This window comes from Cebidichthys violaceus, unplaced genomic scaffold (genome assembly GCF_023349555.1).
Source record: "Cebidichthys violaceus isolate CVI_PGR_0920_01 unplaced genomic scaffold, fCebVio1.0.p SCAF_183, whole genome shotgun sequence".
Lineage (NCBI taxonomy): Eukaryota > Metazoa > Chordata > Actinopteri > Perciformes > Stichaeidae > Cebidichthys > Cebidichthys violaceus.
This window is the reverse complement of record NW_027176354.1, coordinates 101,399-128,435: the sequence shown is the minus strand read 5'-3', so window position 1 is coordinate 128,435 and position 27,037 is coordinate 101,399. Positions and strand designations below refer to the sequence as shown.

The 27,037-nt window shown below is 44.1% G+C and overlaps 4 protein-coding genes and 1 long non-coding RNA gene across 6 annotated transcripts in view; all 5 read right to left on the bottom strand.

The window, feature by feature from the left end:
* The window catches only part of LOC137874300 (liprin-alpha-3-like), a 27,876-nt gene extending 27,183 nt beyond the window's left edge, over positions 1 to 693 (bottom strand). Inside the window, 2 exon segments of the mRNA XM_068712933.1 lie at positions 28 to 378; positions 380 to 693. Coding sequence (XP_068569034.1) covers positions 28 to 378; positions 380 to 418 — 390 coding nt within the window. The 5' untranslated portion in view covers positions 419 to 693.
* A 1,953-nt stretch (positions 694 to 2,646) lies between these two features.
* On the bottom strand, positions 2,647 to 5,989 carry LOC137874287 (uncharacterized). Its single transcript, XR_011103283.1, has 3 exons — positions 5,759 to 5,989; positions 3,936 to 4,284; positions 2,647 to 3,039 (listed from the first exon to the last, which is right to left on the bottom strand). It is a non-coding gene; the product is annotated as an uncharacterized lncRNA (long non-coding RNA).
* A 321-nt stretch (positions 5,990 to 6,310) lies between these two features.
* nucb1 (nucleobindin 1) lies at positions 6,311 to 10,340 on the bottom strand. 2 transcript variants are annotated; one of them, XM_068712931.1, is made up of 13 exons: positions 10,278 to 10,340; positions 9,308 to 9,437; positions 9,090 to 9,197; positions 8,837 to 8,969; positions 8,558 to 8,661; positions 8,180 to 8,365; positions 7,998 to 8,088; positions 7,849 to 7,907; positions 7,538 to 7,630; positions 7,350 to 7,439; positions 7,048 to 7,218; positions 6,839 to 6,956; positions 6,311 to 6,744 (listed from the first exon to the last, which is right to left on the bottom strand). In XM_068712931.1, exons 2-13 carry the CDS (start codon positions 9,431 to 9,433, stop codon positions 6,674 to 6,676), a joined length of 1,350 nt encoding a protein of 449 aa, XP_068569032.1. In that variant the 5' UTR covers positions 9,434 to 9,437; positions 10,278 to 10,340; the 3' UTR covers positions 6,311 to 6,673. The 2 variants fall into 2 exon arrangements, with proteins under 2 accessions (XP_068569032.1, XP_068569033.1); XM_068712932.1 differs by lacking the exon at positions 10,278 to 10,340 and adding an exon at positions 9,707 to 9,791.
* A 621-nt stretch (positions 10,341 to 10,961) lies between these two features.
* On the bottom strand, positions 10,962 to 12,686 carry ccndx (cyclin Dx). Its single transcript, XM_068712915.1, has 4 exons — positions 12,396 to 12,686; positions 11,999 to 12,214; positions 11,424 to 11,750; positions 10,962 to 11,238 (listed from the first exon to the last, which is right to left on the bottom strand). Exons 1-4 carry the CDS (start codon positions 12,663 to 12,665, stop codon positions 11,089 to 11,091), a joined length of 963 nt encoding a protein of 320 aa, XP_068569016.1. The 5' UTR covers positions 12,666 to 12,686; the 3' UTR covers positions 10,962 to 11,088.
* A 7,500-nt stretch (positions 12,687 to 20,186) lies between these two features.
* Positions 20,187 to 25,583, bottom strand: tbc1d17 (TBC1 domain family, member 17). Its single transcript, XM_068712928.1, has 17 exons — positions 25,479 to 25,583; positions 24,714 to 24,809; positions 24,534 to 24,611; positions 24,321 to 24,432; positions 24,035 to 24,218; positions 23,804 to 23,915; positions 23,493 to 23,663; positions 23,271 to 23,396; positions 23,058 to 23,161; positions 22,872 to 22,966; positions 22,664 to 22,780; positions 22,205 to 22,305; positions 21,770 to 21,869; positions 21,446 to 21,543; positions 21,185 to 21,301; positions 21,014 to 21,100; positions 20,187 to 20,884 (listed from the first exon to the last, which is right to left on the bottom strand). Exons 1-17 carry the CDS (start codon positions 25,503 to 25,505, stop codon positions 20,723 to 20,725), a joined length of 1,887 nt encoding a protein of 628 aa, XP_068569029.1. The 5' UTR covers positions 25,506 to 25,583; the 3' UTR covers positions 20,187 to 20,722.
* Between the last annotated feature and the right edge of the window lie 1,454 nt (positions 25,584 to 27,037).

Here is a 27,037-nt window from a genome sequence, read left to right as displayed (position 1 = left end):
CACACACACACACACACACACACGTACCTGCGGCAAGGCGATGGACAGCTGCCTCTGGAGCGACTCCTTCTCGTGGCCCAGGTCTCTGAGGCGCAGGTGTGCCGTCCCCAGGCTGTCCTGGGTCTCCCTCAGGCTCTCCAGCAGCCTCTCCCTCTCCGTCAGCATGTTCACCATCAGTGACTCCAGGTTGCCCGTGCTGCCGCCCTCATCGCTGCCGCCGCCGCTACTGCTGTTACTGTTACCGCCGCCGCCGCCACTACCGCGGGGGTCCCTGCTGCCGAAGCCCCCAATGCCTCCTATCCCTCCTCCTCCTCCGCCAATCCCTCCTCCTCCTCCGCCCCCCGCCGGGGAAGACGAGCCGCCTCCTCCGCCTCCGCGGGCCGTCCTCCGAGATGGTGGGCATCACCTCGCACATCATCTTGAGGCCCGCGTGTGAGAGGCGGGATATCTGAGAGACGGTCTAGGACGCCCGGCGGCAGCGTCTGGTGGACCGCCGACTCCTAACCGGACGGCCGACTGATACTTTAGTGGGGGGGGGGGGGAGAGACGAGCTCTGTGGAGGTGTGGGTGAGAGCTCCCACGTTTGTTTTGGAGGGGGGGGGGGACAATGTTGGGTGATGACGAGGGGGTCTGTGGGTCTGGTGGAGAGGGTTGTGAGGGGGGGGGGGGGGGGGGGGGGGGTGCAGGTTTTAATGGATGACCTCTGACCCCCCGGGCCCAGGCTTCACTGAGACGAGAGACGGACCTGGAGAGAGAAGAAGAAGAAGAAGAAAGAGGACAAGTTTAGGAACAGGAGAGGTTGTTATAAAGCCTGTATTTCTCACACACACACACACACACACACACACACACCACACACACACACACACACAGCAACCATCACTGTGTTGCAGCACAGCCCCCCCCCCTCTCTCTCTCTCTCTCTCTCTCTCTCTCTCTCTCTCTCTCTCTCTCTCTCTCTCTCTCTCTCTCTGACTTAGATCGCGATGCTCAACGCGCGGGACTAACCCGGCCCGTCCATCAGTGCATGTCTACGGCTCCACTGACAAGTCAGACAACGGTGCAAACGAATGGCGCACGATGCACGGAAACGAGTCGTTACCCCAGCAGCCCCGTGCAAAACACGGAACAATCACCGGGCCCGCAGGCTGGAGCAGAGAGACGCGGCGCCGTTTCATACATCTCACGTGAAGAGGAAAAAGGGTGTCATCGTGAATTGTAATTACGGGCTGTATCCAGGAGGAAATCATTTTTTTTCTACGGCTCCGGAAGCCATCAGTAAAACATATATTAATATATATATATTCTGTGTCAATCAGGTTTATTATCCTCAGGGTTTTGGACGGGAGATAAATTGCTGTCTTTAATAAAAGGACAGAGCCTGTTTTTTTTTTGTTTGTTTTTTTAAAGCATGTATAGGGCTGTGCACGAGAGCCTCGCACGGGAGGAGGTGCCAATCATGCTGTAAATGATGGAGGCCTAATTAACACGTTCAACCGGGAGATACATATCACGCAAGTGGGTTATTTTTAGTGGCATGAATGACCTAAATGTCGGAAAACGGTGCGTCTCTTTGGCTTTTTATTCCGACTGCAAGGCGTCTATTTCCTATCAACACCCCACTCCCTCCTCCCTCCCTCCCTCTCTCCTTCCTCCCCCCCCCCCTCCACCCATAAAAACAGCTGGACGGTCTAACGCACAGCTAGATCCGTGTGTGCACCGAACATCACGGTGGATTTCAGGGGCCGCAGCCGCCGAGCGATGCGTGTTGTCTTACCCTCTCCATGATCGGCAGAGACAGGAAGTGAAGGCGCCTCGGTGGCCGGTTCACTCCATCCGGAGCACCTGAGAGACGGAGGCTGCAGCTTATCCCCCCGTTACAGCCCGGTTACCGTTACAGCCCGGTTACCAGCCTGCCCCATCCCTCTCTCTCTCTCTCTCTCTCTCTCTCTCTCTCTCTCTCTCTCTCTCTGCTGAGGGGAGCGACGCTTCGGCTCCGGCGTAAAGACGCACGGAGGAAACACAGGCTACATCCGGTCAGGACCTTTCAGAATAAAACGTGCAAGCAAAACAGCTGGTGTGACTACAAATGTGACCTTTTATTTTGTGAAAAAATACACAGCCCACATACACAATATGGACTTAATATTCTTGAATATTCTTTTTTGAATAATTACATATTTCTAAATATGTTTTCGCATGGAAGATATAGCCCATAACTTTATTTAAGTTGTGATTATCAATTATTATAGCATTAATAATAATAATATATTGTTATTATGAATAATAATGTGTTACAAAGTGCTTAACAAGACAATAAAAGAAGATTAGTGAGGCAAAACTAAAAACAAAACAATGATTATAATTATAATTAATAAGCCACTCTGCATTAGACTGCACACATTCTACGAGGTGACAAATAAAACGCCTTGAATCTCGTTAAAATCTGTAATAAACATCAGTTTAGATTCATTTTATTTCTATTGAGGCAGAACAAAAGGTGTCTCGATGAAAGACAAAAGCGGACAAGTTTTAGTGTCTACACTCTTGGTTGAAGTGCCTGCATATATATATATATATATATATATATATATATATATATATATATATATATATATATATATATATATTCAACCTGTTATTGAGTAGACATTTCTTTGCTTTAAAGCATTACAACCTACAAGGAAGGTGACAGGAACCTAGGACAGGTGTAATGATCTATATTGACTCCTTGTGGACAACTATCTTTTGTGAAAACGAGCTATATAGAATGACTGTGTTAAAAAAGGAGTAATGACAGATAAATCAGTTTTCTAAATATAATACTAAATACAAACTTTATTCTGAGAGAAATAATACTGCTTCCGGTCCTCTTCCTGGTGCTTTGGTGTAACTTGACGCCCTCCCGTCGCTTCTCGCGCCTCGTCTCTCCTCCTCGGTTGAAGATGCTGGGTCTTAAAGAAACAAGCTCACAGCAGATACGTGAACTCCTCGCGTCCTCAAACTCACTTCCTGCTGCACGTTGTTTCACCGTCACGTCTTTGAACACGAAACAAATGCGCGTCAGCAGAGTGAGCGGTATTTCATTGATATATTCTCACGCTGTGGTCCACTAAAAACTTACTAAAGATAATCAAACAATCGCGCCCTCTGGCGGCTCAATAGGGAGAATACAAAGCACCGATATCAGAAGGTTTTAACACTAATGTCTAGATTTTAAATAACCATCATGGATTCACTCGTTTTAGTGTAAAACTAAACAATATGAGGAACTTTTGAAAAGGTGAAAATAAAAAAATAAACTTAAAAATGACCAGAACTTCAACTTTCAAAGTTTGTATTTAGTTTAAGATCTACAAGCTATTAAGTTATACTATACAAATAAATGTAATACAAATGTTGACAATTTTCTTTCTCATTCAGCTCATCGTGTCAGTAAAGTACCAGTCACCATCAGCAGTCATGAGAGGATTGGCCTGTGAGCCAATCAGAACGCAGGGGAGGCGGGACTTAAGCCTGGTAGGTATAACAGAGGGGGGTGACGTAATGCCCTCTTCAGAGAGGGTGATGTACAGTAGAGCGGCATTTAAAGAGCGTCCGCATTTAATGAGCAATGTTTTAAAAAGAACAAACAAAGTATGTTCTGAAATATACAGCTCACAATTTCTTTTTGCAGTAAAGCAGCATAAAAACACAATATATATATTTATATATTTATTTATGTTTTCATGTTGTTTTTCACTTTTGTCTGAAAATGTCGTGAAACTTTTACGCTGCCATCTTGACCAGGACCCTTTTGAAAGAGAGATTCAAAATCTCAATGGGATTATTTTTGGATTATGAACCCCTGGTTTTTTGTTATGAGGTTAAATAAATACAAAAAAAAATGCCTCGAAAATATTTAATATTATCTGCAAAAAAGATGACATCCTTACCGTGGAATAATACTCCATTAAAAGCACAAAACCTGCTCCTGTTGCAGTAAAATCTTAAATATAAAAAGGAGAAAGTCAGGTTCTTTTCACTGTGTACAGTTTTTGTTGCTGCATCTTATTTTTGAATTGATACATATATAAATCTGGGTACTTTAAACTATAACAGTGCACCAAATAGTGTGTTTATCTGCAAAATAATGGTGCGATTTTAAGAATAAAACAGGAGAGAAAAAGGTACAATAAGTGCAGTAAATGCAGAGTCTCAGTTGTCCAGTGAAGTCTCAGTACCTGAACACCTCACGACGTCCGAACAGACCCGCTGACAGAGCGTTGACACCTTCAGGGTCTCCTGCTGAAGACCAGCAACACAACAAAGACCTGTTAGAGTCCCCACCGGGACCTGGACCCTCACTGCACCTTTCACAGGAAACCAGCACCAGACACAGTCCTACTGCATGAATAATTATATATACTGTATGTATATATTGTATATATACTGTGTGTATATATATATATATATATATATATCATTCATTATTTCAGTTTTAAAATACATTATAAAGAGTCTTAATTGTGTAAGTTCACTAGTTTTAATCATTCATCATTAAATGTTTAAAAATAAGGAGGTATTGTTCATTAAATGTTTAAAAAATAAGGAGGTATGGTTCATTAAATGTTTAAAATAAGGAGGTATGGTTTATTAAATGTTTAAAATAAGGAGGTATTGTTCATTAAATGTTTAAAATAAGGAGGTATGGTTTATTAAATGTTTAAAATAAGGAGGTATGTTTATTAAATGTTTAAAATAAGGAGGTATTGTTCATTAAATGTTTAAAATAAGGAGGTATGGTTTATTAAATGTTTAAAATAAGGAGGTATTGTTCATTAAATGTTTAAAAATAAGGAGGTATGGTTCATTAAATGTTTAAAATAAGGAGGTATTGTTCATTAAATGTTTAAAATAAGGAGGTATTGTTCATTAAATGTTTAAAATAAGGAGGTATTGTTCATTAAATGTTTAAAATAAGGAGGTATATTGTTCATTAAATGTTTAAAATAAGGAGGTATGGTTTATTAAATGTTTAAAATAAGGAGGTATTGTTCATTAAATGTTTAAAATAAGGAGGTATGGTTTATTAAATGTTTAAAATAAGGAGGTATTGTTTATTAAATGTTTAAAATAAGGAGGTATGGTTTATTAAATGTTTAAAATAAGGAGGTATGGTTTATTAAATGTTAAAAATAAGGAGGTATGGTTTATTAAATGTTTAAAATAAGGAGGTATGGTTTATTAAATGTTTAAAATAAGGAGGTATGGTTTATTAAATGTTTAAAATAAGGAGGTATGGTTATTAAATGTTAAAAATAAGGAGGTATGGTTTATTAAATGTTTAAAATAAGGAGGTATGGTTTATTAAATGTTTAAAATAAGGAGGTATGGTTTATTAAATGTTAAAAATAAGGAGGTACTGTTGATTAAAGCATCCAAACACACACTGTCACACTCTCATTCACTTTTGCATGACAGACACATCTATCACACTCGTCATCAGATATAACTGGTGTCTTCCAGTATTATTCAAGTGGACTGATGGAGAATCGGCACGTTATTCACTAACAGTTTGTCCCTTAATACGACAACATAATAAAAGCAAACAGCTTTGCCTGTTTGAGCTAAAACTGCAACAAAAGTGCATCAAAGTATTGATATTGGCTGAAAACTATCAGAATTGTTATATTTGCATCTACACCCACCAGACTGAACATCTCTAAACCCCACCCCCAGTGTCTGAACCCTGGATTACATCACAACAAACACTGACTTGATGATTCCTGAAGACGTCTCTGTTCGGGCCGATATGACAGGCGGTGACGGACAGCGGGCAGCTGGGTGGACACCAGGAGGGGAGGGACCCCCCCCCCCCACCAATGGGGGTCACGGGGGGTCAGCGGGCCGGAGGAATGCTGGTAGGAATGCTCTGAGCGGCGGGCCAGGGAAGCATCTCGTCAACGGGACAACAACAAGCATCAGCTGGTCTCTGGGGAGCCATGAACAGTGGACAACAGAGACACTCAGCCACCAGGAGGAGGAGGAGGAGGAGGAGGAGGAGGAGGAGGAGCATCTAAACACTCACCCACACTGTATTATTACTTCTATCACTCTATTCTTAAGTATGTTTATTGTATCAAATCACTCTTACAGCTAAACACAATATTACAAATCAAACATACAGTCAAAAAGATGTAATATGAACGTTTTCAGAGTTTAGATTTGATGCTTTTCATTCAACAACCTGCAGAGTTTGAATGAAAGGAAACACTTTGGAGAGTAAACAGTGAAGATTTGTCCCCCAAAATAATTTGATTTCAAGACGTTTGGTTTAGAGGTTTTAAATTAATTCTTTATTTTAAGATGATTTTACACTGAAGAACCCTGCAATGAAAACGTCACTGAAACACACACACACACACACACACACACACACACACACACACAGATATATATATATGTGTGTGTGTGTGTGTGTGTGTGTGTGTTTTGAGATCTTTAAATCTAACGGAGACCACAGAGATGAACACAGTAGAATATGTCAGGATTCACGAGCCAATCCTGAATTTATACAAACGCTCCACGTCATTCAGTGTGTGGAACCCATCTGGATATCTGTGTCAGTGAAAATCGTGCGCGTGTGTGTGTGTGTGTGTGTGTGTGTGTGTGTGTATATGTGTGTGCTGCACTAAGTGTGTATTGGCAGATTCTGTGGAGGCTCTGCAGGCAGATTATTGTGGGCCTCAGGCTGGTGTTCAGCTGTGAGAGAGAGGAGAGAGAGAGATCCACTGAAATAGAAGAAGAAACTCAAGCCCAACATTAAAACATGTGTGTGTGTCACGTCTCAGGTTACCTTTATCTTCCAATTTTTGCGCCTCTGGTTGGAACTGTAGTTCTCCATTAGGACCCGCGGGAGGCTGCCCGTCTGCTGCCTGCTGCTCTTTCTGTCTCTGGGACATTTCTAACACCGCCTGAAATATAAAAAATGAACATAGAGTTATGATCGCTACGTGTTTTCGGCGTTACAACGGGCTGAAAAGCTGACCCCGACGCGTTCTCTACCTGCTGGTACTCTCTCCTCTGGGCCTCCAGGGCTTTGCCTCGCTCCTTCAGCAGCTCCTGCTGCTGTTGCAGATTCTCCGCCTTCCTCTTCAGCTCCTCCTCTCGGTCCAGGAGTTCAACCTCGAACCGCTGCAGCTCCTCCTCCGTGTACACCGGGCTGGTTTCCAGGGTCTGCAGAGACGCAGGATTCACGCCACACATCAGTGAGCTCAGACTGAACGGAACGGGCGCCGTTGCATTGTGGGTATCGTAGGCTAAAGAATAGCTTCACCAACTACGCCCCGACCTCTGGGCCTCCTTACCTCCCACTCTTTGGGATTACTGAACTCCTTCTTCTCCGTGGATTTCAGGAACTCCTCCAGGGTGACGAGACGATCTTTATTGGCATCCACCTTTTTAAAAACACGAAGACGAAAAGCAACGTCAGTCGAAGCAAAGCAAAGAGAAAGAAAAAGAGCAGAGATTAAAAAGGCCAACGGCGAAGACTCACGTTCTTCATCACATGCTCCCTCATCCTCAGCCTCTCCTCCTCCATCTCCGTCATGTCGTCCTCCTCGTTCTTTGCGTCGTAGACTTTCTCCAGCTGGAGGACGGAGATGAACAGATGTTACAGGGACAGATGTGTCAGGTTCAGAACTTTTACTTTAAAAAAAAAACAAAAAGTCTGCAGGAACACAGATGAAGCAGCTGTATTTTCAGACGGATGATCATCCATCTTTTTGATATTTTGTTTTTTTTTTTTAAAGAGTTTCATTGTGGAAGCTGGGGTTTGAAGCCGTGATGTTCTTCAGGGTTCTTTACCTCTTTAGTGAAGAGAGCCTCCAATTCCTGCTCATCTAACACTCCGTCTTCATTTGTATCTAAACGGGGCAGAGAAGAAGCACTTTATTCATGTTTACTCACATCATAACAAAAGACCAAGAGGTTCAACAGAGGAGGCGTGGCCTCACCGTGCAGTTTAAAAAATGTTTTGGGGTTGAACTCCTGAGGGTCCAGTCCGTCCGTCTCCTCCCAGACTTCCCGTAGCTGAGCAACGCTTCCCTGCGCGTGGAGAGAAGGAAGCAAAGCGTGTTAGAGAGCTTCGTCGGCTTCCAGAGAGAAGCAGAAGTGACGCGGTGCGTTCGAGGCGTACCGGAGCGTTGACTTTGGGGTGCTGCCGGTGTTTGTCCTTGAGCTCCTGCATTCTCTTCTCCTCTCGCTCCCTCTTCTCCTGGTCCAGGCCCTTCAGGTACTCCCGTCTCTCGTGCTCCTTCAGCATCTCGTAGCGCTTGAACTCCTCGTGTCTCTCGGCGTCGTAGTTCTCCAGGTCCTTGGTGGCCTAAAAAGAAAAAAGAAAAAAAGAGATCATCAGATGAGGCGGCGAGGAGCAGTCAAGTAACAAGGCCCCGCCATCTGGAGCCTGATCCGCGTGATTACGATCCTGCATTTCAATCCGGTCTGAACACATAAACCACGGACTGACTCCGGGGTCTCCGGTGATCCAGCCGTGGTTCTCTCTGGACGATCTTACCGTCGTGATTAGCAGCTCGAGGTCTTTGGCCTCGAAGGTGTTTTGATTGTGGGGATCCAGATGTTCAAACTGCTTCAGCAGGGAGGCGTGGTCCATCTGCAGGCCTTCACACACACACACACACACACACACACACACACACACATAAACATTAGTATTTGTTGTCTCTCTGTGATCGTCAATCATCTGATTTTCCCTGGAGGTCTTTAAATGAAACCTAAAGTGACCGTCCACATGAATATGAATCATACGCTCTCGTGGATGAATGAGTCCTCTCACTCTGTGTGTTGGCGCTGTCCAGCTTGGCCTTGAGCAGCATCCTGAGGCGAGAAACCTCCTGGCGCTTCAGCTCATCCAGGCGAGTCCTCACGTGGTGACCGACCAGGTCCAGCTCTTTACTGAGACGACCGTTCTGCCGGAGAACACGAGACGTAAACACACCGGGTGAGCACAGCGGAGCCAACGTGAGATCCTAAAAACGACAACCAAGGACGAAGAAGAAGAAGAAGAAGAAGAAGAAACGGACGCTGACCTTGATGTCCTCCGTGTTCGCCGTCTGCAGCTTCTCTCTGAAGTGAGGGTCCGTCTCCAGAACCTCGATCACCTCCCTGAGGTACCGGTCGTAGTACAGGCCGGTGTCCTGCGAGGGGGGGGGGGGGGGGGGGGGGGGGCGCAAAGGGAAAGTTATTCACAGCAAGCACCGAGTCTCAACTTAGGAAGTACCACGACTGAGACTTTTGGGACCGTTACCACGTTCTCCTCCGGCACCTCCGCTTTGGCTTCCTGGTTGTCTGCATTGCTGCGATCGATGGGCACCGACCAGACCCCGGCGCAGACGGAGAGAAGCAGCAGCAGCCAGCCGGGTTTGAGGTTCATCCTCCTTCAAAATAAAACACAAAAAGTATGTGACGACACTGCATGCAGAGGCGTGTGACAAATTAAAAACCAGTTCTCCTACATAAGAGGCGAGCAATGCGTTACATTGCCGGGTGTGTCAGAAATAACACAGACTCATGGCCGCAGTCAAAAGGTCCATTTTGTTTCAGTCAAATCTTGAATTACAATATTCCAGAACATGTTCACAAAGCAATATCATTTGCGTCTGATTCTGCTTCTGATCATATTTAAGGCGTTGTATTTTCTACATACAGTGATCTGGTTATTCTGCTCTGGCGTTTCTTCTGTACCGGAACAGCTTGAACGCTGCTGCAATGTTAACTCTGCCGGATTTGATCGTCGACGTCTTCAACGACAAGTCACACGTTTTTTGTTTTCTCCAACATGCAATGAGTCAGACTCTCATTTAAAGGTACACACACGCGCGCGCTTCATCCCCAACACGTTACATCATTCTTTAAATGTAGCGTCGACAACGTCAGCGAGAACTCGTCACATTCAGCTTTTAGTGAAATAGGTTGGCGCACACCGACAGCACACATTTAGTGCACGACGTCAGTGTGACAAACAACACGGTTTAATTAGGATATTAGCATAATACGAGGTTCCTGTCGCTAGCTAGCCAACGTTAACTTGGTATCTATTTCCGTGAGTTAGCGGTGAGCTATATAGAAAACGTCCTTTACCTCCTACGTCACGATTTTCTATGAATTCTTCCTTTAAAAATCCGCCGATATTAAAACGTCCTATTAAAAAAGAAAGTGTTATAACGTAAAATATCTTTCAACAGCTCGTCTTTTGTGTGTTGTTATGTGTGTATTACCTGATCCGAGATGCTCAAAACAGGAGCTGATGTCGCGTCGGATAAAAGTGACGTCACGGGAAATGCGGCACTGGTCCAACATGACGCCTTCAGAGACTGTCGAAAATGATGGACGCGTTTATTTCCTATTTTTGGACCGATTCGTGTTTTTCTTTTTTCGTACTACAGCCCGTAATGAGTCAGAAAACCTTTTTTATTAAGAAATAAAATCAGACAACAACACATGTGCTCTTATATCTGTCGTTTACGGTGGTATGTACGTCCTATCAAAAGTAGATTTATAGTAACGTAAGTTCAGAGCTCAGAAGTACTACCCTATGATTAGTAAGTGAAGGCAGCATTGTCCCATCGGTAAATAACACACAACAAAACACACAAAATAAGTACAAACGTTTTAAACGTTTAATTGCTTTGAAAAATAGATCTGTTGTACATTCAATTCCACACACAAACACAAAGTCATGGCAAGTTGAAATAAATTAACATAGAAAGAGCCAACAATTGCACGTGATAATAAATTAAAGGGTATAAATATCAACATCTAGGCCTACAATAAAATTAATAGAAATAGATAATAAAATTAATAGAAATAGATAATAAAATATGGCACATGCAAAACAGAATAGCTGCAACAATTGTTCACAAAATAAATAAAGTTTAAAAAAATAAATTAACAGTCACTCAATAAAGTAATTTTTTTAAAATATCAAGACATGCCAGAGCATTTTGAGGTCACGATCAATTTATATCAGTTTGACTGATGGACTTTGATGAAAGGTTTTTGATTGATTCACACTTTCAATGCAACCGTTTAGAAATCAATCTCCCTCATGTCTGTGGGCGTCCCGGGTCTCTCGTGCTCCACCTCTTCGTCCTTCTCCATGGGGCCCTGCTGCAGGCCGCTCCTCAGCCGCTGCCGGAGGGAATACTCGATCATGTCACTGTAGCACTGCAGCACCGCCTGGGATGCAAGACACACAGAGAGAAAATGCATGATTGTGTTACAGATGCAATGACTTGTTTGCTTAAAACGGATTGGTCTTGCAGCTCTCATCCCTGCAGACCAGAAGAACCCTTAAATGTGATCAAATCAGATAAATAGGCTGGAGAAGAGCCTCAAAGACGTTGCAGGTGTATCGCGCTCACCAGGTCAGCCTGACAGAGCTCCGCCAGGGCCTCACAAATCACAGCCAGCTGAGCGGGGCCCTTGTTGCCCAGACCCCGCAGGGCACAGTTCAGCGACGCCGCGGCGACGAGCGACGGCGGGGCTCCCAGGAAGCGGGAGTCGCAGGCACACATGGCGGCCAGCGTGTCGCCGTGCCGCCGCAGGGTGGAGAGCAGCGCCTCCTCGGAGTCGCTGCCGTCTCCGTCTCCTCGCTGCTCCACGGAGGCGAGAAAATGCGGGAGGAAGTCCTGCGGAGTCACTGCCGCTGTGTCCCATCGGAGGGTGGCGAGGATGAGGCGCTCCATCTCCTGATGGAGTGAGGACAGGTGCTTTCAGAAAGGGTCGTGGGACACATGTTGTAATATAGACATGTTGACGTGAGAATAGATTTCATGCTCTGGTCGCTTCATTTTCTTTACATGAATTCAAGTTTTAAGTGGATTCAGTTGACGGATGAACGAAGGCGTCACAAAAGAAATCAGTTTGTTTCTTGTTTCCCTTTCAGATCCCGTCTCTGTCTGTCTTTACATCAGTTTTGAAAAACCTGCTGACTCACCCGCAGGTTGGAGGGCTGGAAGCTGTACTCGGCTGCGGCGCAGAGGGTGTCGGCGGTGACGTTGTCGCACTCTGTGAGTTTGGAGGCGATGAGGATGCAGCCAGCGGCCGGGCAGTACGGGGAGACGGGCAGAGACAAGGAGGCGGACAGGAACCTGTCCATCAGGGAGACGGACAGGGGGAACACGGCCTCGTCGCAGCCACACTCACAGCACACCTGTGGAGAGAGAGAGAGAGAGGGAGAGAGAGAGGGAGAGAGAGAGAGGGAGAGAGAGGGAGAGAGAGAGGGAGAGAGAGGGAGAGAGAGAGAGGGAGAGAGAGGGAGAGAGAGGGAGAGAGAGGCATCAGCATCACAGCTGCAGTGACGACATCCAGGAGAAACTGGAGCGCTCTCATACCTCCAGGGCCCATTTGGCGAGCTCGTCCCTGCGCTCCGGCTCCCGCTGGATGAGGGTGATGTAGAGGACGGAGGGCGTGTACCTCTCCTCCACGTGGAGCAGCCTCTGGATCACCCGGTGCCCGGACACCGCGGGGTCCCAGGCGGCCCGCAGCTGAGACGAGCCCACCGCGTGGCCCCGGGCTTCAGTCCGGCCCCGGTCCTGACTCTGGTCCTCCTCCTTCTCCTCCGCCTCCTCGCACCACAGCGACACAGACATGCCTCTGTCCATCTGCAAGCGGCCTGCTGGCTGGCTGGGAATATCAACTTGTTTTTTACGTCCAAATGGGGAAGAAGAAAAACGAAACAGCCACTAGTGTCCCTCTGTCACCTTTGTGTTGTGCAGGTAGACAGAAGCTGGGTATCCTTTTTCTCCTGGGTGGAGTGGTTTTGGCTTCCTGTGGTGCTGTGATGAATGTCAGCGCTCATCTATCGGCTCAGACATTTATACCCAGCAGGGAGAGAAAGAGAGAGAGAGAGGGAGAGAGAGAGAGAGAGAGAGGGGGAGAGAGGGGGAGAGAGGGGAGGAAGAGGAGCGTAGAAAAAGGGGGCGTGGACCCTCGTGAGTGACATTAAATAATAAGAAGACAACAATATGGTCCGTGCAACAATTGCTTCAACAGGTGGGGAGAGGGAGAAGGATGGGGAGAGCAGGCGGGGGGAGGGAGGGAGAGCGGGGGGGGGAGGAAAGAGGAGCAGACAAGTGAGGGAGTGGCCCGCAGGGACGGAGCAACAGCTTGTCTTCGACAGTGAAAGAGAGAAGGGAGGAAGAAGAAAAGGACAGAGAGGGGAGAGAGAGAGAGAAAAGGTCATCTCCAGACTGTGACAATGGGAATGGATGACAAAGGGAGGAGGGTGTTTGTTTACAACGGGAGAGCCAGAGGAGACGCGTCAAAGTCTGGATGGATGTTTAAAATCCTCCAAGAACTGATATTTGTTCAATCTGTCCATCTTCTTTTTGATTTTTTTAAAGTCTGTTTTTATTTGGTGCTTGTGTTAAACTCTCGCTCTGCCGTCAGGACACTCGTCAGAAATGAGATTCAACATCTCAGTGGGATTATCCTGGATGAATAAAGGTTAAATAGATAAATGTAAATGATCTCAGTGGGGATTTTTTTTTGTGTTTGATAATGTTCTAAAACACAAAATGAATTTAGTGGAAAAATATACAATATATATACAAAAGTTATGTACATGTTTTTAGACATTTCCCCAATTTTAAAGGGAAGTAGAGCTCAAATATGTATTAATTATCCAATAACAATTGAAGTAATTAATCATTGAAAAAAAAATCATAATTAGCAAATTAATTTTTCTGTATTTCCCGATGGGAACCACGAGTGTAGATTACAGTAGATGACTTACTTTAACAGTGTATTGATGCTATTTTACCACAAGATAAGGATAGATGAGGAAAATGGTTTTCAAAATAAAGTTACAAAGTGCTTCACATGGTTGAACCAGGATTAAAACACTTCAGGACCGCAAAGAGGCAAATTAAATTAAATTAAAAAGTATTAAAAAATAAAATGGAATAAAATTCAATGATAAAAGATAAACGCATAGATGCATACATATTTAAAAAAAAAATGTAATTGTATTTTTAAACATTTTATTTGTATTTGTTACCTATTGTTTGGCAATATTTGACAATAAACCGGATTCTGAAAATAAAAAAAATAAAAAAATAACGTGTTGGAAATAAAACTGTGCCAGAGTGAGACTTTTTAGAATATGAATGTGTTCATCATTAGCTTTTGGCTCTGCCTCTTCTTGTCTCTGAGGTTTTCTCATTGTCAAAGCAACCTGTGGCCCTCTGCCCCCCCCCCCCCCCTCCTCCACGGCAATCTGCTGCTCGTGTTTAAAGAGCAGCGGAGCCAGCGGGGAGGGCCGGGGCGAGGTATGTGCAACAGACAGTGGAGCCTGCAGGTCAATGAGCCGTATTGTCTCCCTTTACAAATCAGTGTCAGACAACGGCCGCTGGCCTCCTGCCTGCTGCTGCCCCCCCCCCCCCCCCCCAACGGGGTAGGTAGACACACTTTCCACACACTCTCCTGGGACTCCTCTGCTGGTCACAATGGGGTCGCACTCACCAGAGGAGAGTACAGATTGCACGTGACAGTCACTACAGGTGGCTCTTCACACATTAGGGCTTCGATGGCAGCTCGCGTTTCAAATGGGAGTTAAATGGACGACTTGATTTCAGCTGAGCATCAATTATTCATTGTGTTCACAGAGGAGCTGGTGGGCCTTTTCACTAACCATGACAGCAGAGTCAGGTTCATCCACGCAGAGTCAAAAGTTACCGATACATACGTTTAAATAGAAGTGGTACTTGAGCACATGTTTACGGTATTTAATAGAAGGATTATCATGAATTTAATAAAGTTACTAGACATCCAGATCCAGAAGTCCTGCCTTAAAAGTACACAAGTATTATCATATCCAGAAGATCAATATCTTACTGTCTTTATAGGTCACAACAATTACATATTTACTATTTAAATAAGACACATTCTATTTATTTTTGATATGTGTTGTTATACTTTACGATAAAGGATTTCTATTCTATTCAATTAGCAAAATAAAGTAACAAAGCAGAACGTTGTACTGATGACATATTACATTATTGGATTATTGTTACTGAAGCATTCATGTGTAAGTAACATGTCGCTGTTACTGCTAACTTGAAGTGGTTTTTTTTTACAGCTCGTCATATTTCAGTAAAACGTGCAGTATTCAGTGTAGTACAGGTAGAAGTACAAAGTGGCAGGAAACAATAAAAGTACAGAATATTTGTACCGCAGACGTAAATATATAAGTATAATATATATATATATGTCTGTGGAGATGTTAAATATAAAAGGTGTACTTTGGTAAACATTTACAAATACTATATTTCGCATTTTACGAATAGAAAATCCGCCCTAAAAGTATACGATTGAATTGTAATAAATACTAATGACAGGTTTTAGTTTGTTAAGTCGAGCGGCGTGTAGACGCTGACATATGGACTCACTTTGTGACGCATTCCTGGAATTCCTGCGGTTCAATAAAACCCACTCCGGATCAATCTGTCTGAAACAAAAAGACTGAAAGATGTTTAGACGTCACGCGTTCATGGTTCATGGCGTCTGGTTTGACTGTTTGTTTGTGCAGATTGTGATTTTACTGGAATTCAGTCTTTATTGTTCTGCACGGGGAATTTGGCTTGCAGCTCCAAGCAAATAATACAAAAAAAGACAATAAATAACAATAATGTAAATAAATCTAAGTAAAAACAGATAAAACCAGCAAACAAACTGGGGATAAATTAATAGTTTTTGTGCAAATTAAGAGATTTTATTGCACAAATGAGTGTTTGGATTTATTTCTGGCCCCTGGAGAGTCGAGTCCCAAAGGAAGCAGCTCTGACTCTTTATTAAAGAAGCGGCAGGTATCACTAGAAAAGTTTACCTTTCTGCAAGAAGATGTTTTCTTGTTTTCATCGATAATCTCCTACTGAGGACGTTAGGATGAACTCTCCTCTGCAGATGAAAACGTGAGGTAACAAACGTCCCCGAGGCTCGTCTACAGACCCGTTTGTGTTCAATGTCAGCTAAATAAGAGACGAGTCCAGATATTTAAAGTGTCCCACTCGTGGGGCCGTAGAGCTTAGAGGGCAGATCTTGAGCCACATCATCTACTTCTAAGACACGGAGCATAATGACCACATGAAGAGAGCCTAATCCTCTAACACGTAGTCGATTGTAGCATTAGTGAGAGAATATGGGCTTTAAAGCTGTCGACAAGGCCTCGGACTCATAAAACAGGCTTTGAGAGGGGCTGAAAGCAGATTGAGTTTGAATGAGGGGCTGAGTGAGTCTGTCTCCGGGAGGTCAGGCTGGGGCTGGACGGAGGGGAGGAAAGAGAAGCAGGGTGACAGATCGGCGGCCTGTTTAAGCGCCCTGCTAAATTCATACAGCTGTATTCAAACAGCGCGGCCCAGAGGGGGGGGGGGGGACGGAGACATCGGAGAGCCAAAAAGAGGTCCTGAGAAAGAGGGGGCGTGGCTCCCCCCCGCCCCTCATTTTCCAGCTCATTTCCCGGGACAGTGGAGAACAGAGGTCCCATTCACACCTCACACAGACACCTGCTGGCTGGAGGGGGAGGAGACCTGGGGGGGGGGGGGGGGGGGGAGTTTAACCAGTTCACAAGTTAAGACACCACTTAAACAAATAGCTGCTACTGTTACACTGAGATAATTCATCTGTTCTGTTCGTAACTTAAATACCTAAATATTAGACAGATTTACATGTTTCATTTACATCGAACAGAAACCAATATCTAACAATGTCTGTCTGCCTGATTTACATCTTAACACAGAACATCATAACACTTTGAAGAGGCTCTGAGACCGTGCACTGTACTAGAGTTTAAAATAGATTGAAGAGCAGCAGATACTGAAGTGCTTTTAGTAAGATGTGGACGCACCAATAAACTACTTTAATGTGAAATATTGAACTGCTTAGTAGTTATTTCTGATAGAAAATTAATTTTCTATAACATATGGTCTACAAATACAGATTTTCATGCTGATAATTACACGTTTTATTGTTTGGCCCGTGACTCCTTTTATATTCATATTTTTTTTGTATATGGCCCACAATCAGAAACCACCGCGGATCTAAGCAGTGTAACATTATAATCAAGACATTAGCCGATATGACATAAGAGTTTATTAACGTACACCAGATTAAACAATTATAATTTTTCCTAATTCTATATTATTACAACTGTGTTATGTGCTAATATATTATGTGGTCATATATTATGTGGTAATATATTATGTGGTCATATATTATGTGGTAATATATTATGTGGTAATATATTATGTCGTCATATATTATGTGGTAATATATTATGTGGTAATATATTATGTGGTAATATATTATGTGGTAATATATTATGTCGTCATATATTATGTCGGCATATATTATGTGGTAATATATTATGTCGTCATATATTATGTCGTCATATATTATGTCGGCATATATTATGTGGTAATATATTATGTCGTCATATATTATGTCGTCATATATTATGTCGTCATATATTATTTGGTAATATATTATGTGGTAATATATTATGTGGTAATATATTATGTCGTCATATATTATGTCGTCATATATTATGTCGTCATATATTATGTCAGCATATATTATGTGGTAATATATTATGTCGTCATATATTATGTCGTCATATATTATGTGGTAATATACAGTTGAAACCAGAAGTTTACATACACTGCAAAAAGACACATAACTCATTTTTTCTCACTGTCTGAAGCTAAATCAGACTAAACCTCTTCTGTTTCAGGTCAGTTAGGATTACCAAAATTATTTATTTTTGCTAAATGCCACAATAATGAGAGAGAGAATATTTTAGAGAATTTGTTATTACTTTCTTCAAGGTCAAAAGTTTACATACATTTCCTTAGTATTTAGTAGCATTGCCTTTGAACTGCATGACTTGGGTCAAACATTTTGGGTATCCTTCCACAAGCTTCTTACAGTACTCTGCTGGAATTCTGGCCCATTCCTCCTGACAGAACTGGTGTAACTGAGTCAGGTTTGTTGGCCGCCTCTCTTGCACACGCCTTTTCAGATCTGCTCACAAATTTTCGATGGGATTCAGGTCAGGGCTTTGTGATGGCCACTCCAAGACATTGACTTTGTTGTCCTCAAGCCACTTTTTAACTATTTTGGCAGTATGCTTAGGGTCATTGTCCATTTGGAAGACCCATTTGCGCCCAAGTTTTAGCTTCCTGGCTGATGTCCTGAGATGTTGCCTTAATATTTCCAGGTAATGTTCTTTCTTCATGATGCCGTCTATTTTATGAAGAGCTCCAGTTCCTGCTGCAGCAAAACAGCCCCACAACATGATGCTGCCACCTCCATGCTTCACAGTTGGGATGGTGTTTTCAGGTCTACAAGCTTCCCCCTTTTTACTCCAAATGTAACGGTGGTCATTATGGCCAAACAGCTCCACTTTAGTTTCATCAGACCACAGGACATGTCTCCAGAAGTTAAGGTCTTTGTCTTGGTGTCTTTTTGCAAACTGTAATCTGGCTTTTTTATGTTTCTTTAGGAGTAATGGCTTCCTTCTTGCTGAGTAGCCTTTCAGCCCATGTCGGTGCAGGACTCGTTTTACTGTGGATAATGACACTTTCTTACCAGCTTCAGCCATCATCTTCACCAGGTGTTTAGCTTTTGTTCTGGGGTTGATTTGCACATGTCGGACCAAAACACGTTCATCTCTGGGACACAGAGCCCGTCTCCTTCCTGAGCGGTGTGATGGCTGGACATTCCCATGATGTTTATACTTGCGTATAATTGTTTGCACAGATGAACGTGGCACCTTCAAGCATCTGGAAATTGCACCCAAGGATGAACCAGACTTGTGGAGCTCCACGATTCTCTCCCTGATTTCTTGGCTGATTTCTTTTGACTTTCCCATGATTTCAAACAAGGAAGCAGAGTGTTTGAGGTGTGGCCTTAAAATACATCCCCAGGTGTGCCTTCAATTAACTCACATGTTGTCAGTTAACCTATCAGGAGCTTCAAAAGCCATGACATCATCATCTGGGCTTGCCCACGTTGTTTAACGACATAGTACTTTTGGTGTATGTAAACTTTTGACCTCAAAGAAAGTAATATAAAATTCTCTAAGAAATTCTCTTTCTCATTATTGTGACATTTAGCAAAAGTTAAATAATTTTGGTAATCCTAACGGACCTGAAACAGGAGAGGTTTAGTCTGATTTAACTTCAGACAGTGAGGAAAAAAAGTGTTATGTGTCTTTTTGCACAGTGTATGTAAACTTCTGGTTTCAACTGTATTATGTGGTAATATATTATCTGGTCATATATTATGTGGTAATATATTATGTGGTCATATATTATGTGGTCATATATTATGTCGTCATATATTAGTTGTGGGTGCTTCACAGGAGTTATAGTTGCTGACGATTAAACACTTATTAGTGATTTTGGATATAGTGTGTACACTTTGCTTATAAGGGGTTTAACATTAAGTGTCACACTATAAGTTTTAGTTGCTTCTATTGAACTCACACATAAATGTGATAAATGTAAATAAGCAGGATCCTCCAGTGCTCAGCGACATGGTGGATCCTCTCGGCCCGATCTCATCAATATGATGAACTTGAGTCTCTGTCCACAGACCTCAAAGTGGATCATTACTGGGATCATTCTAGACTCAAGGTAACATAGATAATAAAGAGGGATGAGTCATGAGAGATCAGCTGCTTGTCTTTAAGTGTCATGGTGAGTTTCTTGTGTTTTCTGCACATTTTCTCGTTGATTTTTGCTTTTTTTTTTTAAATGCTTTTTGTTGCGTTTTACGTCATTTTGTACTGTTTTTGACGCTTTTTCTTATTTGTTATTTTTTAATTGTTTCTTGACTTTTGTGGTGTATTAGGTATCTGTATAAAGGCCCATTCAGGGACTAGCATTGCAAACTAGCTTTGGCTTCACACTCAGCTGCCAGTTTATTAGGTACACCTCACTAAAACTAAAGCGGTCTGAAACGCTTCCCTCGTGAATGTTTTAATGTTCAGTTCTTGCTCCAACAGTTTGGATTTAATGTTATGGTCATTTTGGAGTCTGTGCTACGAACCTGTAAATAACTAAATCAGATCCCGGATGTGAGAAGACCTGCAGACCTGAGAGGAAAAAAATAAATAAAATCTGCTTCTTTAAATTCATGGTTTATTTGGAAATAATCAGCGGATGAAAACGTTATGACATGATGTAGATAATTACAAAGGTTAAAACATTACCACGCCCACACGTGTGGAAACTATAAGGCATGCAGACAGCTTTGCATAGTGCTGGAATGGCATCACACTAACAAGGTATCCTTCATCTTCTTCCCTTTTTAAAGGAGCATCACAAGTGGCAGGCAGAGATGACTATTAAATAACGTGTCAAGAGGAGGAGGAGGAGGACGAGGAGGAGGAAGACACGGGACACGTAAACAAGAGACAGGCCGAGATGGAAAAGGAGGACGACACACACGAAGAAAACGAGCTTGTGTTTCTAGAACATCTTGAATTGTCACATTCACAAAAGAAAAATAAAGCCTCAACAACGCCCCCTGCCTCTGACAAATAGTAACAACATTCTTCATTCCACCTCATTGGATCATATACAGTCTATATATATATATATCTTATTTTATTATAAAGATCGTCCATTTATTTCATTCCCTTGGCTGACCTGCAGATTTAAGGATAGGTGGGGACGCATGCCGAACTAGAAGAAGCGGCTCCTTCCTGGGACTCGTCGAGGAGGCGTTGCGTGTCGCTGTCCTGGGAGTCCGGGCTGTACTCCTCGGAGCTGGACGGGACGTAGAGACCCAGGACCTGCTTCACCTTCGGGGGAAGCTCCTGAGGGAGGACAGAGCAGAGGTCAGGAACCGCAGCTTCTAGAACGCTTAGGTTTAGCCTTTGCTCTTTATTATGACCACGGAGACCGAGAGGCTCCACGCTGAACCTCACTGGTCCACCAAGTCTTACCTTGCACTGAGTCAGCTGCAGGTAGATGGCCTCGGCTCCTCGCAGGACAGTCTGCAGGTCCAACTTCATCGTCAGCTCGTTAATGTGCTGGGGAGCGTTCACAACAGAGCGTCACGTTAAAGACAAAGCGACTCCTCTCCCGTCTCGCGCGAACGAACACTCGGTACTCACTTTCAGGATAGTGTTGAAGTCGTGGTCGGAGCCGATCAGCTCGCCTCTCTGGGACACCAGGATGGAGCAGGCGATCAGCAGGTGGAAGTTGTCGCACGGCAGACCAGACCAGGTGACCTGAGGGAGGAGGAGGAGGAGGTCAAGAAACAAGACTCTGGACTCTACTTAAGATACACTTTTCTCTCTCTTCTCACTCTTATACGACGCCGAGTCGTACAAATATTCAACGTAGATGAATAGATGCAGCTCTGGTGCCCTCACCTCCCACATTGTTAGGATGTCCTCGAAGGAAAACTCTCTCTTGAACCAGATGAGCAGCCAGCGGAAACAGAAGCACAGAGAGCCGCTGTCCTGAGAGTCTGATGGAGAAGAAGAAAGAGGTTTTTATTTCGTTAAATAACCACAGACAAGTCTACAAGCAGTCCTGAAAACGTTGATCCAGCTCCTTCAATGGAGGACAACGGCAGACGTAATGAAAAAGGTGTCACACCTTCTGTACCCGTTATACCTGATGTACCTGTTTGAGAACTTTTGAAATCAGGAATCTGATTTTTAAAGATATACCGAGAGTTGTTTTCCACTAACCCAGGAAGTCACACAGCTCCGGGTCCAGAGCCTTCAGCAGGATGCTGAGCTGAAGGAGCTGCTGCTTCATGGCCTCCTGGGACTCCTCAAAGTTCTGGTGCTGCAGAGGAAACAAAAGGAACGACTTGTTACGTCAAGGCGTACTTTCAATTACTGTGTTTTTATACGAGCTATTAAGTCTGAAAGCTGAACATGGTGGAAGACGTCCAAACCACAGTGAAACTGCTGCAAACCTAATTTAAATCAGAACTGCTGATGAAGCATTAAGTCGCCACACGGGAATCATTCGACCGCACGAAAGCAGCCACAATAAACCTTCTGTTTTGGGTTTGCGTCGCTGCCGAGCTGCAGTCGGCTGTTTACCGTACAATGGAAGGAGAGGGAAGTAAAACCCGAAACTGGTTCCTGAAGGGAAAGGGAGACGTTTGTACTGACCACCAGCTCCATGAAGCCCGTCAGACACCAGAAGGACTCCACCTCGTTCTGGGTGACGAAGAGGAGAGGAGACAGGAGATCGCTCATCCCCTGGACGTAACCTGGACAGACGTACGAAGTGTCATGGAAGTGTCTGCCTGAATGATCATCTTAAGCATCCCTTTAATTATATAAACGTGTAGAATTCTAGTCCATCTCCCAATGTTTCTATTGTAGCTTTTTATCAAAAAATGCTTATTTGCTAATGAAGATTCATAGTCTGACCAATAATGACTAAAGATTGCTCTTGTTCCAGTAACTCATTTATAATAAATACTATTATTATCACCTCCAGGAGAGTCAAGAGATTGCTCGTGTGTGTTGCGTGCGTCCGTGACTGTGCACCTCTGTGTCTGTCCACGGCTAATCTTAACATTCTTGCAACTTTCTGTTACATTTTATTAGTGTTTTCATACGCACCAAGGTCAAAGTTGTACATGCAGTACGTCATCAGCACGTCGTGCAGCAGAGTCAGACCCGGGTTGTCGTTCCCGGAGAAGAACGTATTGTGTCTGTCCGTCCTGCTGACGTCTCTCTCTGCCGCGACAGAACAAAAGACAGTTCAAACAACAAGAGGTCTGCGGCCGTCAACGGGCTCTTCTGTTTCACGACGGACAGCGGGACTGACCTATCAGGCTCCTGTAGCCTCTGAGGAGGGAGTTCCTCATCTCCTGCTCTTCGCTCACCGACTTCCACTGCACCTTCATCCTGAAGTACTCGTCCCTGCAGACGGAGAAAAGGCGTCAAAAGAGTTTTCATTGACTATTCATTGAACCATTAAAAAGAGCCGATGCGCAGTAATACCAACGCTCACGTTTTGACCCGCAGAATTTCCTCCCTTTCCTTCACCGTGCTGTTCCACGGATAAAAGCCCAGGAGGAACTTCCAGACCTCCTTCCTCAGGGACGGTGCGATACCCTGCGATGGACCAGAACGGAAGGAAAACATCAGGCGGATGGAAGGTTGACAGAGTAAACACTGCGTCTTCTACATAGGAGACACACTGTCACTGCTTCTGCTGCCTCACCCCTCTGAACACGAGCTCTTTGATCTTCTCCGGGTTCTTCACTCGCCCCTCTCGGTCCAGAAACTCGTCCCATTTGTTCAGAGGTTGTCCCCTGGTCACGTCCGGTCTGGGACCGAGCTCTACGCCCTGAACGGAAGGACGGACGGACACAACCGTTAACAACAAGCTGTAAGCGTTAAGACTCGACTGCGTGCTCTAAATTCATTCGTTTCCTTCTCTTACACAGTTGATGAGTTCGAAGCCCGGCTCTTCATCGGACTGGGGGGGCAAACTAGGGTCCTGAGCGCCGCGGAAGTGGGCGGGGGAACCCGGAGGTTTAAGTGCCGCTTTGAAGAAATTGGTGACTTTGGAGAATCCCCCAAATGTGGTGGCGTATGGGTCCTGGATGAATCTCTGAACAGGATCACAGCGAGAGCAGACGGAGAGGTTACAGGAGTCACAAGCTCCATTACCGAGCGTACGGGACTTTGATCAGTGAGTCATTGGTACTGATGACAATAGATTTCACGATCAATAAAATAAAAGCAAATCACCGAAACGAGATCGGAGCCGCCGTCGTCGAACAGTTGCAGCTTGTCGAAGGACTGGGAGAGAGCGCCGGGGTCGTGAGGGTAGGCGAGGAAGAGCCGCCCGTCCACCGGTGACCTGGTGATCACAACAGAACCTCATGTGATGCCTTTCACACTCACGTGATCGGCAAAACACGGACGTAAACAGCTCTGGAAGTCTGGAGCTGTTTACGTCAGCCGGATGATGACACTTACTGGTCCAGCATGATGTAACGCTGCAGGGCCCTGAACAGCTCCCGGGTCCCTCCTCTGTGGAAGTGCAGAGCGGGCAGCGGGTGGCCGCCTCTACTCGTCAGCACCAGGAAGTTTCGCCCCAAAGAGAACCGAGCCCTCCGGAGAGAGTAGAGCTCTGAGAGAGGCAGCGAGAACGACCATTGACCTGCGGGGGCGAAAAAAAAAAAACGGGCAACATTTAGTTTTGAACGCAGCCTTTTCTATAATAATAACTGTTGGTTTAAAAAAGACGGGTGATGAACGGCACCTGAGTCTCTGACCGGGACCGGCTCTCGTTCTTTCTTCACCGTGCTGATTATGGCCCAGTCCGGCTCGTACCCAGGGTCGAAGTTTGTATCCTCCTCTCCTCCTTCTCCATCCTGAGAAGAAGCGGGGTAGATGGGGGGGGGGGGGGGGACAGTTAAATCAGACATGGAATCAAATGAAATGCCTCATTTGTAGCAAGCGGATGATCGCTGACCTTTTTGGTGTAGAGTACAGCAGGGGCGCTGCGGCCTTCGTCCTCCAGCGGGCTCCACTCTAAAGCTGGCAAGCCGGCCTAAAAACAAACCCACGTTGTTTTAAACAATCGCAGCTTTTCTTTTGACCCCCCCCCCCCACACACACACACACACACACACACACACACTACTCAGCTTACCCTCTCAACAATGCGGATGAACCCTGGGATGGTTGTGTCCTGGTTACTCCTCCTGGCATTTGTGTGCAGGTAAACTCCCTCCTTCTCAAATATCAGCTGAGGGAAGAAGAGAACAACAATCAATGAGGATATAAATCATAGAACATGTGAGCTGAAAACGAAGAGCAGTTTGGTGAACGTTGATTATCTATTCATCTGCTGATCGTGACGCTTCAAATGACTTGTTTTTATCAACCAAATGTATGACGAGCACCATCATATGTGACACAAAATAGAGGAGAAAAAGCAACAACACACAAGCTACACACTTGTGAAGCTAAAATATATCGACTAATTATTAAAAATCGATCATTACAATGGTATTAATGATGTGTACTAATATCTAAATAGTGTACCAAATGAAATCAGGACATGTTTACGTTACTGGTCACGTAATCACGTCACGTGACCACAGGTCTGTCAGGTCAGTCGGTGAAGACAACAGAGAAGAACACATCGGTTCCCTTCACCATTATGACCCAGTGTATCGACTGAGAGTCCGACATCTTTGATTCCAGCCTGATGACAAACATGTAGCCGTCAGGTGTGCCGACTTCAGAGCCCGACAGCTAGCATGTAGTATAAACAATAAGCTAATAACGACAACGCGCTCGAGGACTTTCATCCTAGAAATGTCGCAGTCGAGAGGAGGAAAAGTTGCCACCAATTCACACGTTTAAAACACCGACAGCGACGTATTGTGAAACTTAAAAAAAAAAAAAATACCTTGTAATCCTCAACGTTTTGCTCCATTTTTTCCCCGTCAAACCTCTGCCTCGGCTTCGGGTTTTTTTCTCCAAAATAAACGTTACGTCATACTTCCTGTTTAAGGAGAGCCCCGCCCCCCTCTAAGAAGACGTCACCGCAGGAACGCGAACCAATCGTTGAACCGATTGACACGAAGCGGAGCCGTGTAAAGAGAGAGTCGCGTCAACGGATGTTGTTGAAGACGCCTGATCGTCACGTGATTCACGTAGATAGTTACCAGAAGCACTTAGCGGGCAATTTGAATGCGTTGATATTGGTACAAATCGGTACAGAACTGGGATTTTTGCTATTTAATAGTCAATAAAAAAACGTATTTACAAACGTATTTACAATATATAATGAGAAATGACATATATTTAATATTTTGTACATATTGTGATGCTGTCATTTTTTGTGTGAGATTGTTTGAGATGTATATATATTTATTTTATCGTGTTTATCGACTCGCCTAAAAGTGAACTTTGATCATATTTGAGGATTGATAAGTGTAACAGCTAGAGTTCCCTTCCTTGTTGACATGTTTGTAGGCTAAAGTTCCCTCGTTTAAAGGAACAGAGTGTGATTTGTAATGTAATGTAGTGTAATGTGATTTAGTGACATCTAGTGGTGAGGCTATGGATTGCAAGCAACAACATACCCCTCCGTCTCTTTCTAAGCGTGTCAGAGAACTACGGTGGCTTATATTATTTTACTGCTACAAGGAGCTACTCTTATCAATGCTTGGTTCTATTTCACAACGTAATACATGCTTTTGAATGTAAAATAATAATAATAAATTCAGAACATTTATAATTTAGATAAATATTGTTTCGAGAAACGTTTACACCAGCAAGTTCACACAAAAAGTCAGTAATATTCCACTGGAAACATATTTAAAATGTCAAGGATGCTAGTATAAAATCAGGCATCTACTCATGAGACAATAAAACAAAGTTATTTACATTATTTTTGCCTTTAGTTTTTGAAGGGGCTTTCTCTCAGATACGTAATTATTAACTTGTCCTATGAATTCTTTACATTAGACCCATCTCAAATATTGAATTTGGTCAGCTCCTGAGAAGCAAAACCTCTCCAACTGTCCACTAGATGTCATTATCCATTAGCCCTGGATCTACTGAGCAGAGTCACGTCATAGTAGTGTAACGAGATGAGTAGAGTGAAGGGGTTCAAGGTGCACCGTCGTCCTTATCGAAAGCTGGTCTGAATGTCCTGGCAGGGGTGGAGACGGTGGAAGCAATAACAAACGCATTGCCAAATGAATCAGACGTCTTCTGTGGAATGATAAACCAAGAGGGTGTTGATCGTCAATCATTCACCAAGAAGTCTGTTTGTTTGTCTGACACCATAACATCGACCGGTTTGATAATCACACATTTATGAATTCTGAGATACCCGAGGGGCGGCAATCCCATAAATATTACCCGTGTCAACTTAACCGCCATCCCCACGCCGACACTTGATTGTTAACAGTGAACTCTCAAAGGACCCTGTCAATGTTTCACACGTGTCCGTTCATT